Raw genomic sequence first — 17,746 nt, forward strand, 5'->3', positions numbered from 1 at the left:
ATTCTTGGTTAGGTATTAGTATAAAATTGGGAAATTCATGGAAGGGAATTTGGGTCGACCTTGGAAAAAGGGTTTAAGTAGAAGGATTGAGGTAAATAAGCTAAAATCAGTTACTAAAAGGATTTAAGTATAACAATGAAAGAAGGTAAAAATTGGGGATAAGAACTAACATTTGGAATTGGAATACAAGAAGGGGAGGCTAGGGGAAGTCGCGGGAAATAAGGTATAAGAAAATAAGGACTGAAAGTATACTTGTTTTGTGTGTTTTTTTCTGTCTTTTTGTTTATTTGTCTTATTTGAAACCTCAATAAATATTATGTTAAAAAAAAAACTAGAAACGTTAAAACTCCCTGCACGAAGCGTAGAGCTTCCTCTTTTCACTGCGTGCATCGGATTTCCCGCCCCCCCTTCCTATATTTAGGGTTATTCGCATTGACCTTGCTATGCCTGTCATGGGGTCGTCTGCTCTTGGGGCAGGGACCCGTAGGATTTTTTGTCCATTTGGCTGATTGGCTGGTGCCATTTGGTTTTTTTGCCTACTGTGTAGCAAATCATCACAACTTCTAAGGTTGTGGTTAGGCATTGGTTTTTGGTTTGGTTGGTTGGTTGAGGGGGCATGGATTGGCTGTGCCTGCCCCTCTAATGCTGCTGCTGCAAGGGTATTCCATTAAAGGAATACAGGGACTCACCTTTGCTTTTGTCCGAACCCTGTCAAGGGGCTAGGGCCATGCAAGAGCCCCTGGTTGCATTTGGGGAGGGCTGAGGGCAGCTTCCCTGCTCCATCGCTTTCCCCAAATGTATTCCCCTTTTCTGAATTTCACAGGGTTGCGAAATGTTAGTCTGTCCCCACCGGGGGCAGATAGTCACAACCAATGCCTAAGCAGCCACTCACATTTTTGTATTTTAATAAAGTTGTGGCCAAAATTATGCCAAAAACCTTAAACAAAATTTCTGTGTGGTGTGTGAGTTATTTGGGGTGGCTTGGGGACCTCGACACGCAATTGTCAGAGCTCTTTCCAAGTACGAGTCCTTAGGGAACAGTGGACATGAAGAGCTATTTCGCCTGTAGGTTATGTACATCATGCTGCTTGCCCATTCCGGCGGTACCTTGTCCAACCAACATTTCTCAGGAGGAGAACGCAAGCACACAGACAGGCTCCCAGAAATGTAGGGCATCATGAAAGAAGATGACTGAATGATAAACACGATAGACAAACCCAAAATACCTCCCAGGAAAAATGCAGCCACGCAGGAGCTGAACAACGAACTGCATAGTTAACATTGCAGGATAAATATGCAATGGTAAATGTCTAGCCGTTCTTTCCCAAGCTTTTACTGCCACCCAGGGATGAAGTGAATGACAGCCTATCTTTCTCAATATCAAGAATCTCTTAACAGGAACAGCAACAACATAGGCTCCCAGCCACTGTACTAAAAGGAAGATGAGCAACATATTGGCAGTTGCATTTATGAATTGCTTGAGATGTTGCCCAGAGTCTAAAGAAATGCACAATTAGTTCTACATTGTTTGAGTTTGTTTCTTGAATGGTAGCCTGCCATGCCACATAGCAATACCCTTTTGAAACCAAGGGCCAAAATCCATCTTTCTTTTATTGTGCTGTTAGCAACCATGACTGGTTGTTGCTTTTTAATTAATACCAGCCATTTGAAGGGGTAGGGATCATAACATACAGGGAGGTTTTTGTATGAGGATCATTCCTCCCCAGGAATGATTCTCATACCAAAAAAGAAAATCTTTGGGGTTGGGAAAGCTCCCATTAGTATTAATAGAAGCCCCCCAAGATTCATTATCATGCAAGTTGGGATCAGGATAATGGCTGGAGAGAGGCAGGTTGAATCTTACTTGCACCCATGATGTGGTCTCAATGTTAATTGCACCTGCAAAGCCATGCCTGGTTTTACATTTTTAAAGCACACACATGCACAAGGCAATAAAAATAAAGTCTAGTTTGGTCCTGAAAGGCCTTCCAAAAGCAGTTTGTTATATGGCACAGAGGTCACTTGTTTAAAGACCTACATTGGCTCCCAGTACGTTTCCGAGCACAATTCAAAGTGTTGGTGAGGCATCTAATCATAGTCTGCATTTTTATCAAGGCTTATATTTTGATCAGGGCCTGTATTTTAAAATGAGCTTAAAGATTTTCAAATGTTTTATGCCAGGCAGAAGACCAGCTGCCTAAGTACTTTGGCAAGATGTTTATCCTCCTGGACAAGGGAGCCCCCTGATTTATAGCAGAAAACAATTCTCAAAGTCGTAAAAAGGGAATTACAGGCTGAGAGCAAAGGTTACACTGACCCTACATATTACAGAATATAAAAAAGCTGAGAAAAAACATAATTAAGAGTTGGTAAATAGTAAAATAAAACCATGTGCCTCCCATTAAACTTGAGCCATATTTTCCTAAGGTTAAAAGGGCAAAAGCAAATGGAAAAAGCAGCTGGCTTGGCTGGAGAAGGGGGGTGTAAACAGAAGAAGAGGTTTCTTCCTATTTTATTTTGAGGCTGTAAACTGTTCCTTCCTTTTTACTTTGAGAAGGTTTATTCTTCTAAAAAGCTATCTATGATAATGTATGAAATATATTGGCTTAAATGTAATTATGCAAAGGATTTAGAAACTAAGAAATGTTAAATCCTTATGCTAGATTCTTATTTCATATAGTTGGAAGAGACCACAGGGGCCATCAGCCCAGCCCCCCTGCCAAGCAGGAAACACCATTAGAGCACACATATGGTTGTCAGGCCTTTGTTTAAAGACCTCCAAAAGAAGGAGATCTTTCAATGATGATGTGAACTCAAGATCCCTGACATCTGTTTAAGATAAAAATTTAAAACTATTAACCATCTGTTTTGGAGGGCAATAGGGCAAGGAGGGCAAGAGGTGAGCTGGTAATTAAGGTTCCTTGTTGAGACAAATGTAAGATAAATGACTACTTATTTGTCATTTATAGATAGAAGAATATATAGCTTTTATTTCCCATAAAAGGCAATAGGAAATGGGTGTATCTTTTGTGATTGGTTCTAGCAAACAGCCAATAGGAATTTCAAGCAGGCTGATTGGACAGAGGCAGCCAAAGGAGGAGCAAGGGGGCTGGGTTAAGGAAATATAAGTGCTGGCCATAATGGCAGGAGGCCAGGCCAGAGCTTGGTAACCATATACCACTGTGCCTCTCATTTATTTGTCTGACAAATAAATTATTATTTTAATTTCTCTATTGCTGCGTTGAATATTTCATTCCAGCTAAGCGTTAACCACAAGCAGGGTGCTACATTGGTGCTGACCTTGAAAGCCCTAAACGGCTTCGGCCCAGTATACCTGAAGGAGCGTCTCCACCCCCATCGCTCAGCCCGGGCACTGAGGTCCAGCACCAAGGGCCTTCTGGCAGTTCCCTCGCTGTGAGAAGTGAGGTTACAGGGAACCAGGCAGAGGGCCTTCTTGGTAGTGGCACCTGCCCTGTGGAATGCCCTCCCATCAGATGTCAAGTAAATAAACAGCTGACTTTTAGAATACAATGCTACCTCTGGTTAAGAACTTAATTTGTTCCGGAAGTCCGTTCTTAACCTGAAACTGTTCTTAACCTGTACATCTGAAGGCAGCCCTGTTTAGGAAAGCTTTTAATGTTTGCTGTTTTATCATGTTTTTAATATTCTGTTGGGAGCCTCCCAAAGTGGCTGGGCAAACCCAGCCAGATGGGCTGGGTATAAATATTATTATTAATTATATATATGTGTATATATTATTATTATTAAAGAAGGAAAAGAACAAAACTTTGCAGACTCTTTCCTTCACCAATTGCTAACCTTACGTGTCTAAAGTCATATGGAGCAGAAACCTTGCCATACTTTCTTCCTACACCTGTGTTGTAAGGGGAATCTGCAAACTCAATTTCCTGAAAATGATTTTTTTTAAAAAAAAGTTATATGGAAGTTATATGGCAGGACCCATCTACTGGGCCTCTCAGTCATGGCCCATGCACCGTGCTCCATTCCCCAGCTGAGCTTCACCAACATGGCCATGCAGAAACAAATCTTTTCTTGGGTATCAGTTTACTGTAGGTCTTCACTATGTTCTGAAAAGCCACAGCTCTGTGAGCCCTGAGTGTGGGGCACCATTTCTCTACTCTGGGGGTTGGAAATAGGGGGTTTGACCCTCCCAGCTGGCTCTCACAAGAACCCATAGGAGGATGAGGGATCTCATGAGGGCTTTAGGTGGATAGGGCATCCAGGAACCATTCCACCATTGGAACCATTTTGCCCATGAGCTACTCCTACCCATTTTGGGCTTCTCCTATAACCCAGCTTCTCCTATAGCCATTCCCTGATCTCTGCTAATAAAGCAAGGTGTTTCTTAGAGACAAAGACTTCACTGTGCATCTTATAACTGCAGCACGTCTTGCTGTTGCTAGACCCTGGAGGACATTAAACGTGAACTTATATAAAATTTGGTATGCTTATGTCTGGGAATTAATATTGATGGAAAAATTAACAGAAAGGGTACATGAAAGAAAACAACGTGAGAAACTACATAACTTTTACATAACGTAGTCCTCCTTTATTACATGTGCATCAAAGAAAGAACATGCATTTAAACCACCTAAGACACATGGGAGCATATGGAATGATATTTCTTAAACCAGCAACTGTAGAAACAATTTTTTATTTGATTATATTACTAATGTACCGGTAATTACCTGGACGTAGGTGAAGCTGTTTTTTTTTTGGGGGGGGGGTGTTAGGGGAAAACTGTATCTGATTGCTTGTATTTGATTATATGTTGTTCTTATATTCAACTAATAAAATATTCAAAAAAATAAAAATAAAATAAATTAAGGTGTTTATACCCTTTTGCCCCCAGCGAATTGTGTGTTTTTTTAAAGCATACCTTTAGGTGCATTGTTACTCGAGAAGTAAAAGTTGACGGAGGCCAGCAAAATGAAATTCTGGGATCCATACTTAGCTTCCGTGAAAGTCCTTTCTTTGGAATGGTGACAGTTTCTGTCTTTAAGCATGAAACCACCGAAAAAAGGCCAAGCTGGCTGGTTTTCACCTCCGCAAAAGTCCCCCCCTGCGTGATAGAAATTAGTGAAAAATGCTGAAGTGGATAACGATAAACGAATTCTAACCTGGGAAGCCAGCATGAATCAGAGGTATAAAAGGAAAGTAACTTGAGAGTTAACAACCACAGAGAAAGATTGCTTTCTCTGTTCTGTTTCCGGGCAACTTTATCTGATAGCCACAGAAATGTAGCTGCTTTGCAGTTTTAGCTACCGCAGAGATATGAGTATCACTTCCTGTGGTCTCTTCCCTCACTGCTTTGGTAATATATCAATTAAGGAGCAATTCTGATGGGGACTGCCCAGACTCGGCAGCAGCACCTGGCATCCTGGGGCAGTTGTTTGAGACCCAGTAGGGTCATGAGTGCAGATCCTTGCCCTGCTAGTGTAAACCTCCATTCTAATTTCCCCAGTGCTTTGAAGTGACACTAATGGCAGCCCTTGGTTGGTCAATATTTACATTATTTAAAGATATCTCTTATTCTAGATCGGGGACACGGGTGGCGCTGTGGGTTAAACCACAGAACCTAGGACTTGCCGATCAGAAGGTTGGTGGTTCGAATCCCCACGATGGGGTGAGCTCCCGTTGCTCGGTCCCTCCTCCTGCCAACCTAGCAGTTCAAAAGCACGTCAAAGTGCAAGTAGATAAATAGGTACCGCTCCAGCGGGAAGGTAAACAGCATTTCCGTGCACTGCTCTGGTTCGCCAGAAGCGGCTTAGTCATGCTGGCCACATGACCCGGAAGCTGTACGCCGGATCCCTTGGTCTGTAAAGCGAGATGAGCGCTGCAACCCCAGAGTCAGCCACAACTGGACCTAATGGGCAGGGGTCCCTTTACCCTTTACCTTATTCTAGATCAGCCTTTCTCAAACTTGAGCCCCCTGATGTTGTTGGACTACAAGTCCCATCATCCCTAGCACCGGTGATCAGGGATGATGGGACTTGTAGTCCAGCAATATCTGTGGACCAGGCCAGCCGACTTGCCCCGGGACCGTGGGTGCCCGGGGCCATGCACAGCATGCCTACAGCATGTGCTGATGTCACATGCGTGGGCACATTTTTGAGAGGGTACATGACCAGGTACCACCCCACCGGCTCCCTCATTGGAGCCTGGCTCTGAGTGGCAGCTCTGCCAGGCCTGACCCGGGGGCGGAGTGGAGAAGAACCGAGGTTCCATATGAGCCTACCGGGTCCCATAGATCATCATCTGAGGCCCTTCTTCATGTGCCTCCTCCTCGAGGGGTCTAGAGGGTGGGAACACAAGAAGGGGCCTTCTCTGCAGTGGCTCCCCATCTGTGGAATGCTCTCCCCAGTAGAATATAATGTATAATGAAGGTGCCTGGCAAAAACATTCCTTTTTAACCAGGCCTTTGGTTGATTTGATTTGCATCCTATGCCCTTTAAAAATGTGGGGTTTTTTTGGGGGGGGGATTGGGTTGTTTTTATTTTGATTATATATTTTGTGGTTTTATAGGTTTTGTGGTATGGGGCAGTATATAAATTCAATTTATAATAATAATAATAATAATAATAATAATAATAATAATAATAATAATAATAATAATAATAGACGGCAGCTGTGTTGCCACTGCACTACCTCTTTCCTGTACAGGGCTGCGCACACCAAGCCACAGCTCTGCTCCTAGGTCAGGTCTGACCTGGGAGGAGGCGAGTCACAGCAGCCTTGCCACCCCCCTCCTTGGCTGGGCAACGCTGGCAAGGATACTGCTGAAGCAACATTCTCCCACCCAGCTTGGGGCAGTGGGCTCCCTCTGAACCCACCCTCCTTGTTAGGTGCAGCCCCGGAACAAAACATTGTGGGTGTCCAGCCCCATCCTATTGAATGTACTCTACTTAATGTATTTTAGAGGAGTGATCCCACACAACATATACAAAACAACAGCAAATGGGGAATCTGTATTTGCATATCTGCTCTTACTGCTCATGAATGGAAGGGTTTTTGGAAAGATTAGTGATGGGGGACAGTGGAAGACAGGGGCGAATTCATTAGATAGGAGCTACCTTAAGGTAAAAAGGTAAAGGACTCCCGGATGGTTAAGTCCATTCAAAGGTGATTATGGGGTTGAGGTGCTCATCTCGCTTTCAGGCTGAGGGAGCCGGCGTTTGTCCACAGACAGCTTTCCAGGTCATGTGGCCAGCATGACTAAACTGCTTCTGGCACAACAGAACACCGTGAGGGAAACCAGAGCGCACGGAAACACCGTTCACCTTCCCACCACAGTGGTACCTATTTATCTGTTGTCACTGGTGTGCTGTCAAACTGCAAGGTTGGCAGGAGCTGGGACAGAGCAATGGGAGCTCACCCCGTAGCGGGGATTCAAACCACCGACCTTCTGATCGGCAAGCCCACAAGGCTCAGTGGTTTAGACCACAGCGCCACCCACATCCCCTACTACCTTAAATAGCACCTTTGTGGCCTTTCCCCACTCTGCTGCTGTAATTTGTAGCATGACTAACTGCTTGTTTCTTTTGGAGAACTTCAGTGACGGCCCCGATACTCTGCACATGCTCGTCTAGAAGACCTTTGTGATAAAATAAGCTACATGTGGCCAGAGAGGGTGAAGGACCTCCACAAATTCCCTGTTTCAGGTGAGCTCCATCGTATGTGGTTCAGGTTGTGTGATAGCCCTGCTTTCTTCCCATGAATTAGAAACGCGAAGTGATTTCATCTAAAGCCTTCTGGTGTCCCCTGTGATTCTGGACAAACTGAAACAATAGAGCATGTGCTTCTCCAGTACCTATATTATAGAGAAATCCATATTAACCTCATCTCCCCACTACTCCATAAGTACGCAGGGCGCACAGGACAATTCTATACCTCCCTGCTGCTTTCAGATACCAACCCTGCTACAACATACAGTGTTGCTAGGTTCCGCATAGCAGCATTCAAAATCCGTCGGTTGATGTCCTGCGCTACAAACTAGATTTAATGATCACCCATATCAGGGTGCTTTGTAAATTGATAGTCATAGCCTTTTATATACGAACTTTTTATGCTCTTCCACATCCGTTTAATGCTCCTAACCCTTCTTTTAGATTATTTTAGCTCTTTTAGATTCTTATATATTCTATATATATATTCTATATATAGATTCTTTTATATATACCTTCTGTTTTAATAATTTTAGCTTTCCAAAATGTTTTACAGATTGTAAATTATTGTACCCCACCCTGGTCAGTGACCGCAATAAAGATTTGATTGATTGATTGAGCACCAAACCTTGACAATAATTCACTAACCTTCTGGTTTCCTTGGTGCCCTTCCAAGGAGACAGGAGTCAAATAACTTGACCGAAAGTTGACATCAGTCACCTTCACCACAATATCTTTGTACATTCCTCTGTAACGTGAATTAAATGGGATCGCAATGGTGATGGAATAAATCGTTGGTGGGCCAACGGAAGAGCAGCACTCAGCATGGATGACATTGCTGACCAGTTCTTCAGAACCATCCACCACCAGTGAACTCAAATCATTGACAACTCGGATGACTAGATTTTCCAGCACACTGAGAGGGGCTCTAATGCAGCAGGCTATTTCAGGTTCACTCAGATCATTCGCTTTCACAAGAAACCTGCAGACAAAATACAACAGTACCCATATTATCTGTAAAGAAGACCAATAGCTAGAATTGATTTGCAGCTGCTGAACTCCCGAAACGGTTCAGGAACCAAGGCGCAGCTTCCGATTGGCTGCAGGAGCTTCCTGCAGCCAGTTGGAAGCCGCAGAAGCCGCGCCAAATGTTCGGCTTCCAAAGAAAGTTCAAAAACCGGAACAATCACTTCCAGTTTTCGATCGTTCGGGAGCTAGAATGTTCGGCTCCCAAGGCCGAAATATTTTTAATATTTTATGTTTTATTGTGTTTTTAATATTCTGTTGGGAGCTGCCCAGAGTGGCTGGGGAAACCAAGCCAGATGAGTGGAGTATAAATAAATTATTATTATTATTATTATTATTATTATTATTATTATTAGCTGCTTTTCCTGCAACAGACTAACAATGACCCCCCCCCCCCGGAATCTGTCCTGAAGGCTACTGTTGTGTCTCCCCCAAAAGACAACCTGCTCTTACTCTTTAGTCATCCAGCCACTTTCATTGTCCTTTCCTTCCAGCTCAACGGAAGACTGATGCATGGAACTGTTTTTATGCAAGTCTCCTGACCTTGTACAATTTTCTTGGTAGCTTTGGGCAATTTCATTACTTGTCTCCTTTTGATTGACATCTTTGTCACTCCTGCCTGGCTCAGCTATCAGCCTGTAATTCCCATTTCCCATCTGCTTCAGGGCTTCCTTTATCTCTGTCTGTTTTTCCTGATTAGGACACGTCTGCTGATGCGTTACGCTGCTGTTTTCCAGCTTTCTGGACACAGTTACGTTTCCCCCATTGTTTCCTGAACTGTCTTCCAAATCTCTGTTTTCTGAAATTTTCTGAGTGGGAGATAGCACTGATTGAGAACTTATTCCATTGTCCTGATTTGGCACTGCAACGGATTTTTGTTGCTGATCTTCATTTTTCACAAGTACTGGAAATTCCTGTTCTTTGCCAGCTATATTTTCGTTTGAGGATAAACCTGCTTCAGTTTCCATCGTTTTGTCTTCTGTCATCTGGGTTTCATTCCCCCCTCTGTGTACGGATGAAGGTTCATGAAATGGTTGACTGACACCTGCCAATAAATGCGTGCCATTTGCTTTCTCTTTATCAGCATCGCACACAGATTTCCAAGGGATACACGGAACAAACAGCACGTCATCCGATTTTCTGCAGCTCATTTCAAGCAGATGGTTTTGTAAGTCTCCAAAGTATTTGGCAACATGTAAGATGAGCTTGTTTAATTTCTGAAGCCAGTCTGCAAGGCTGCTCCCCTCTGAAGAAGCAAACAGAAATATATGTGACAGGTAATACATTGTTTGTGATCTGTTCGGGTGAAAAGGTTAAGCATGTCCTTCCATTTTTATGCACTGTTATCATTGCCCAACTTGGTTCCCTTATCTGTTTTCTACAGCCCTTTGGCTTTTTTTTTTAGGAGGCTGCAGAAAAGGTGGATTTATTCAAGCACTCCCACCTTTACCTGTAATTAACAGAAGATTGCTCCGCAAGAATGCTTCAGTCCCCTAACTTTATCTTAATCTGCAAAGCCATCCCCCATTCTGTTTCTTGGGCAGGCTAGAAGAGTACAGGAGATTGAATGTTGACAACTTGCAAATACTGTGGCACCTTGGTTCTCAAATTTAATCCATTCTGGAAGTCCGTTCCAAAACCAAAGCGTTCCAAAACCAAGGCGCACTTTCCCATAGAAAGTAATGCAAAATGGATTAATCCATTCCAGACTTTTGAAAACAACCCCTAAAGCAGCAATTTAAGATGAATTTTATCATCTAATGAGACCATTGATCCATAAAATGAAAGCAATAAACAATGCACTGCAGTCACACAACCAATCAATCAGTAACTGAATTGGGTTCCACACAGTCTCACACACAAAAAAACCCCCACAAACAAAAACACAAAATAAATGGCAAAAACAGACGGACAGACCTCAGCATAACACTCAAAACAGAAGTGTGGCACTCAAAATGGAAGTGTGGCACTCAAATTGGAAGCGTAACACTCAAAGCGGAGCACGTTCGGCTTCCAAAAAAAGTTCGCCAACTGGAACACTTACTTCCAGGTTTGCAGTGTTTGGGTTCCAAGTTGTTTGAGTGCCAAGGCATTTTAGAACCCAGGTACCACTGTAATTGGAAGTAATGACAGCCTTTCCCAAGGACGAGACCCACATGTTTTGGAAATCTAAGTTTTACAGAATGTATGTCCAAGTGAGGCCTTTTCAATCAGACCTTTCCCTGTCGCTTCCGTCTGCCAACATAGCAGTACTTTCAATATTTCGCTCTTTATAGAGTTAAGCAAGTAAAGTACTTTTTATTCTTCAGAATCATGCAGACTCCTTTGAGGCTGCTGCTTTCTTTCCTCTCCGACCTTGATTGCCCAGTTTTGTAACACAATGGCAGACTCTGTTCTCATCTCTCATCTCCTCTTTTCTTGTGGAGTATTTTATACAAAAGAGAGGCAGGGAGGGAGGGAAGAAAGGAGGACAGGGGCTTTTGTCCAGGAGTACCTTCTTGGAGAAGGAGAGTTCTTTCTTGGAGAAGAATCTAAAAAGGAACTGATGCAGATCAAACATCTCCATTAAGGTGAATCTAAGTCACCATTTTCTCAAAAGAAAGCTCCTTTTGTTGCTTTCTTTAGGCTCATGACTCAGAAGCCGAGGCATAAATGAACTTTTGAGTTAGGTAAAACATTTTTGTCTATTAAATTATGGATATCAGGTTGTAAGCAATATATATATGCATACTTGATGGTCCCTTGCTATCCCAACTGGAACATGATCTCACCTGTCTGAATGGAGATGGGGAAAAACATAGCACATAGATGATAAAGGGAAGAAGACAAAGCATTCTCAGTTTGGATTTAGCTCTGGGTGGAGGAGGGAGGCAAAATAGTGAAGGTCCCTAACTTCTCAAAGCATCTTTCAAGATACTGGCAAGCTGAATTGATGTCATTCAAGAACTTATCTTGTGTGCCTGCATACTGCTTCTGTCTTGCTCAGCCTGCGCATTTGCAAACAGCCAATTTATTACAAGTTGCCTATCCCACCCCCCTGTGCTCTCAGAAGGAATCTCACCTTGCAATGTCCAAACCGACAACTTCCTCTAATTTGCGGAAGTGGGGAAAGTGAAACAATAGCTTTTCATTTATATTTTACAGTTGCTTTGTCGTTTTCTTTTTGCCCAACTTCCAGGGGCAATGCTGTTTGTCTGGTTGTAGCAAAAGCAACATATTTTTTACAACCTGATCGTCTGTGCATTACAGTCCAGTTTACTTACCTTTACTTCAAAAGCCTATTGCAGTTTGAATGTAAGCCTAAATATGATTTGATGTGCAAAATTCTGGAACTGATTCCACATGATTAATAAACTCAATCCAGACAATTTGGATCCCTTCCAGTTAGGATTAAGCCACATCATGGGATTGAAACTGCCTTAGTCGTGCTGGTTGATGATCTCTGGTGGGCTAGGGACAAAGGTGAGAGCTGTTTCCTTGTTCTGCTGGATCTCTCAGTGACTTTTGATACCATTGACCATAATATCCTTCTGAACTGTCTAGAAAGCACTGTTATGCAGTGGTTCAGTTCCTTCCTCCTGGGCTGAGTCCAGAAAGTGGTGTTCTGGGGTGAGTGTTTGGACCCCTGGACCTTCACTTGTAGGGTGCCTCAGGGCTCCATCTTCTCCCTCTGCTTTTCAACATCTATATGATGCCTCTGGGAGAGATCATCAGGGGGTCTGGGCTGGGTGTTCATCAGTATGCGGATGATACCCAGCTCTATCTCTCTTTCAGATCGAACCAGTGAAGGCAGTGAATGTCCTGTGTGAGTGTCAGGAGGCGGTTGGAGGATGGATGGCAGCTAACGGATTGAGGTTGAATCCTGACAAGACAGAAGTACTGTCTCTGGGGGATAGGGGGCAGGCAGGTGTGGAGGACTCCCTGGTCCTGAATGGGGTAACTGTGCCCCTGAAGGACCAGGTGCGCAGCCTGGGAGTCATTTTGGACTCACAACTGACCATGAAGGCACAAGTCAATTCTGTGTCCAGGGCAGCTGTCTACCAGCTCCATCTGGTACGCAGGCTGAGACCTATCAGCCTGAGCTCTGTCTCACCAGAGTGGTACATGCTCTAGTTATCTCTCGCTTGGACTACTGCAATGCACTCTACACAGGGCTATCTTTGAAGGTGACTCAGAAACTACAACTAATCCAGAATGTAGCTGCCAGACTAGTGACTGGGAGCTGCTGCCAGGACCCCATAACACCGGACCAAAATGATCTACACTGGCTCTCAGTATGTTTCTGACCAAATTTCAAGGTGTTGGTGCTGACATTTAAAGCCCTAAATGGTCCCAGCCCAGTATACCTGAAGGAGCGTCTCCACCCCCATTGTTCAGCCTGGACACTGAGGTCCAGATTCAAGAGCCTTCTAGAGGTTCCTTCTGTGAGACAGTAAAAGGAACTCCAAAGGGCTGGAGCGAGCATACTAACACTTTGCTCAAGTATTTAATATGTATCAGATTAAAGCTCTCTAGATACTTCTTGGTAAATGTAAAGGACCCCTGGATGGTTCAGTCCAGTCAAAGGTGACTATGGTGTTGCAGAGCTCATCTCACTTTTGGGCCAAGGGAGCCGGCATTTGTCCACAGACAGATTTCTGGGTCATGTGGCTAGCATGACTAAATCGCTTCCAGCACAATGGAACATTGTGAGGGAAACCAGAGTGCACAGAAACACCATTTTCCTTCCTGCTACAGTAGTACCTATTTATCTACTTGCACTGGTGTGCTTTTGAACTGCTAGGTTGGCAGAAGCTGGGACCAAGCAATGGGAACTCACTCCATTGTGGGTATTGAAGTTATGACCTTCTGATTGGCAAGCTCAAGAGGCTCAGTGGTTTAGACCACAGCACCACCCTCATCCCCTGTTACTTCTTGGCAACACACTAGTACCCAAAATAGAGAAGGAGGCACAGATCCCTTATGTCAATTTTCTTTTTGTGTTTAGACTTACATGCAAGGGACATTTAAAAAATAGCTTTTTATTGTTGTCTATATATGTTTAAGTGATTATAAGCCACCCCCAGGGGGTGCCTTTATGAGCTGCAGGAATGAATGCTTGTCATAGCACAGAGACAATCGTGTTCACCTCCTAATCTCTTCAGACTGAGGGGTTGTTAAAGCAACAAGAGCAAAATGTGTTTCTAAAGTTGGCAATCTTGCTTGACATGTTTTCAATTTTTGAATATAATGTTACTAAAATTATTTGGTAAATTAAACAACTTTAAGACTGCTTATTTTTAGTGTTTTTTGCCATTTCGTATTTATTTATGATGCTCTCTGTGAATTCCTTAAGCTCTACTCACCTACGGGCCTGACTGAAGCCTTAAATAAATTGCAACTGTTTGCTGCTTTCTCTAGAACTTTCGTAATAGAAAACCAATTTCTAAAAATGCATACAACTATGTATGCTGAGTCTTGCATTTGAGCAATTGGTTGCTACATAGTCCTTGATTTACATATTTAGCTTTACTTGCCTTTAATTGAAGCTTTTTTCCAGCCTTTGTCATGAACAGCACCTAGCAGCTGATAGGTATTTTGAAGAATCTTAGAAGTGTCTTCCAGTTGCCGGCTGAAGGCTTTCATGAGCTCTAGAAGGAGAGGAGTCAGTTTTGGAAGGAATTCCGCTATCTTCTCATTGTCTTTACTGTCACCTTTAAGAAGCTCTCCTAAACTGAAGTTTTGGTGCCCAATCTCTTCCAGTATTTGATCTAGATTATCAGTAACAGCTTCCATGGTAAACTAAAAGCAAAAGATTTCCCAGTAGAACAGTTTTCTGAAGAGAGTTTGTCCTCTAGTATTTATTGCTAAGCCTAAGAAACAGTGTACACTTGTCCTATAGCAAAATAAGCACCTGGCAAGGAAACAGGGACTTACTGTTGACAATGAAAAAGGAGTTACTAGGTGACAAATAGGTGTGGCCTTCCTGGAATAAAGAGAACTGGTGTACAAAAGACGTGTAAAAGATTATGCATGGTGTAGGGAGAGTGAATACATGATTAGAAATCTAATGGGTTAAGAGCAAGTCTCATAACTTCATTACACAAATCTATGGTGCAACCACATTTTGAATATTGTGGTTGATTCACCTCAAAAAGGGTATTGCAGAGTTGGAGAAGGTTCAGATAAGGACAACCAAAATGATCAAGGGGAGGGAGCAACTCCTCTGAGAGGGAAAAATGGAAACATTTGGGGCTTTTTAGTTTATACAAAAAGTTGAGTAAGGTGTAAAAGATTATGCATGCTGTAGGGAGAGTGAATAGAGAATTTTTTCCCTTCTAAACCCATCATTCTAGAGCCCAGGGTTATCCAAGGAAGGTGGATGTCTGAAGATTCAGGACAGGCAAAAAGAAGTATTTATTCACATAGTGTGCGTAAAACTGTGGAATTGGATACCACAAGTTGTAGTGCTGGTCACCAACTTGTACAGCTTACAAAAGGGATTTACCCCTAAATGGAATACAAGCAAGATCCCAACTAAAGAAGAATGTCAACATAAACTGATGGACCATGCTTAGCTTGTGGACCTAACATATAGAGTAAGAGAACAAGAAGAACATACGTTTAAAGAAGATTGGAAAATGTTCATTGAGTATATGGGGGGAATTGTGTACACTTGAAAAAGTTGACAGCATTAAGATAAATCCAGCAGTGTAAATAAGTTTTGATGGATGTAATAATGGAATACTGAAGGGTTTGGTTTATGTAAAATATGCAGGGATTTATGTTATGCAAAAGGAACCATAGAAAGAGAAGAAGGGCAGTCACTGATATTTTAAGGTTGTTTAAATGACTATTTGAAAATGTAAAACAGAAAATGTAATAAAAATTATAGGGAAAAAAGGATTTTAGACAAATTCATGGAGGATAAGTCTATATATTAAGGATACACTAGCTACTACTGGAGATAGATGGCTATGTTCTAGCTTCATTGTCAAGAGGCACTATACTTTGAATACTAGTTACTGGGAATATCAGGCACAGAGAGTACTGTTGCACTCAGTTTCTGCTTATAGATTTCCCATGAGCTTCTGGTTGAGCAAACAGTGAGAACAACATGTTGGACAACATGGCCCTTGGGCCTGATTCAACAGGGATCTTCTTCTGAGGTTGGCGACAAATGCTATCCGTTGTGTTTCAAGCACAGGTCCATGCCACTTCAATTATTATTATTAATTAAATTAAATTATTAATTAAATTTAATTAATTAAATTCATTATACTGCCCCATACTCGTAGATCTCAGGGCCATTCACAACATAAAATCGCAATATCAAAAACACAAAGTACATAATGAAAACTCTCACAAAGACAACCGAATAATGCCCCCTTCCACAGCACATTTTAAAAGGGCAACGGGTGTCAATCGGTTACCGAAGCACAAGTGTGTTTAATCAGAAGTCTCTTTTGATTCTTCTCATGCTTGTTAGTGTGTTTACTGATTCTTTGGACTATTCACCTAGCCACAGAAGTTGTTTCATCTTGAATACAGGAGGGTGACCTAGATAGTAAAGGGTATGGAAACCAACCCTTACTTATTAGGGATGGTTGAAGAAGCTGGGCGTGTTTAGCCTGGTAAAGAGGAGAGTGAGAGGAGATATGATAGCCATCTTCAAATATCTTAAGGCAGGCTTCCACAACCTCGGTCCTGCAGATGTTTTTGGCCTACAACTCCCATGATCCCTAGCTAGCAGGACCAGTGGTCAGGGATGATGGGAATTGTAGTCTCAAAACATCTGGAAGGCCGAGGTTGAGGAAGCCTGTCTTAAGGGCAGTGATGAATGGATCTACCACTGAGTTGAATTTAGCCCATCCTCAGTGTTCTATAAATATTTAAGATTTTTCATCTACATTGGTACCTCGGTTCTCAAACTTAATCAGTTCTGGAAGTCTGTTCCAAAACCAAAGCGTTCCAAAACCAAGGCACACTTTCCCATAGAAAGTAATGCAAAACGGATTAATCCATTCCAGATTTTTAATAACAACCCCTAAAGCAGCAATTTAACATGAATTTTATCATCTAACAAGACCATTGATCCATAAAATGAAAGCAATAATCAATGTACTGTACTATAAAATAAATAAGACTATATTGTAGATGGTAAAAGTTAAAATTAATTCTTTTTCTTACCTGCTCTGATTATAGTCATTGTTTGGATGAGGGGCTTTTATCCATTTCTGCCGTCAATCAATCAGTCAATCAATCAGTATCTGAACTGGGTTCCACACAGTCACAAAAACAAAGTAACCGAAAAAGCCCCCGAAACAAAAATGCTAAATAAATAGCAAAAACAAAAGCGCCAAACTTAATCCATTCCAGAAGTCTGTTTGACTTCTGAAATATTCAAAAACCAAGGCGCAGCTTCTGATTGGTGCAGGCACCCCAGGAATAATATCCGACAGCTGCATCGGATGTATGGCTTCCGAAAAATGTTTGAAAACTGGAACACTTACCATATTTTTGGCTCTATAAGACTCACTTTTTCCCTTCTAAAAAGTAAGGGGAAATGTGTGTGCATCTTATGGAGCGAATGCAGGCTGCGCAGCTATCCCAGAAGCCAGAACAGCAAGAGGGATCGCTGCTTTCACTGCGCAGCGATCCCTCTTGTTGTTCTGGCTTCTGAGATTCAGAATATTTTTTTCTTGTTTTCCTCCTCCAAAAACTAGGTGCGTCTTGTGGTCTGGTGCGTCTTATAGAGCGAAAAATACGGCACTTCCAGGTTTTTGGCATTTGGGAACCAAGGTGTTTGAGTACCAAGGCGTTTGAGAACCAAGGTACCACTGTACCTTTAAGTTGTGTCAGTATATGAGATTGATGTGCAAACCAGTATGGTTAAGCAGACATTTGGAGACAATGCTCAAACAGACCAACGGTTCCTTCCATAATTGTGCATCGTCTGTTTCATTTGTTCAGCATGCAACATTTCCAGGTTGGCAAATAAAATGCTCCTTGCAGAGAATTTCCAAGCGCCATTTCAAATCACTTTTCAAATGGGC

General features: G+C 42.5%; 1 protein-coding gene and 1 long non-coding RNA gene across 2 annotated transcripts in view; one reads left to right on the plus strand and one right to left on the minus strand.

The window, feature by feature from the left end:
- The window catches only part of DTHD1 (death domain containing 1), a 28,721-nt gene extending 18,768 nt beyond the window's left edge, over nt 1–9,953 (minus strand). Inside the window, exons 1-3 of the mRNA XM_079989887.1 lie at nt 9,165–9,953; nt 8,334–8,667; nt 4,901–5,080 (exon numbers count right to left, since the gene is read on the minus strand). Coding sequence (XP_079846013.1) covers nt 4,901–5,080; nt 8,334–8,667; nt 9,165–9,862 — 1,212 coding nt within the window. The 5' untranslated portion in view covers nt 9,863–9,953. The remainder of the gene's footprint in view (nt 1–4,900; nt 5,081–8,333; nt 8,668–9,164) is intronic.
- Nucleotides 1–17,746, plus strand: part of LOC307223644 — a 454,922-nt gene that overhangs the window by 422,967 nt on the left and 14,209 nt on the right. The gene's annotated exons all lie outside the window — the stretch shown is intronic.

The sequence above is a fragment of the Podarcis cretensis genome, assembly GCF_951804945.1.
Source record: "Podarcis cretensis genome assembly, chromosome: 9".
NCBI lineage: Eukaryota > Metazoa > Chordata > Lepidosauria > Squamata > Lacertidae > Podarcis > Podarcis cretensis.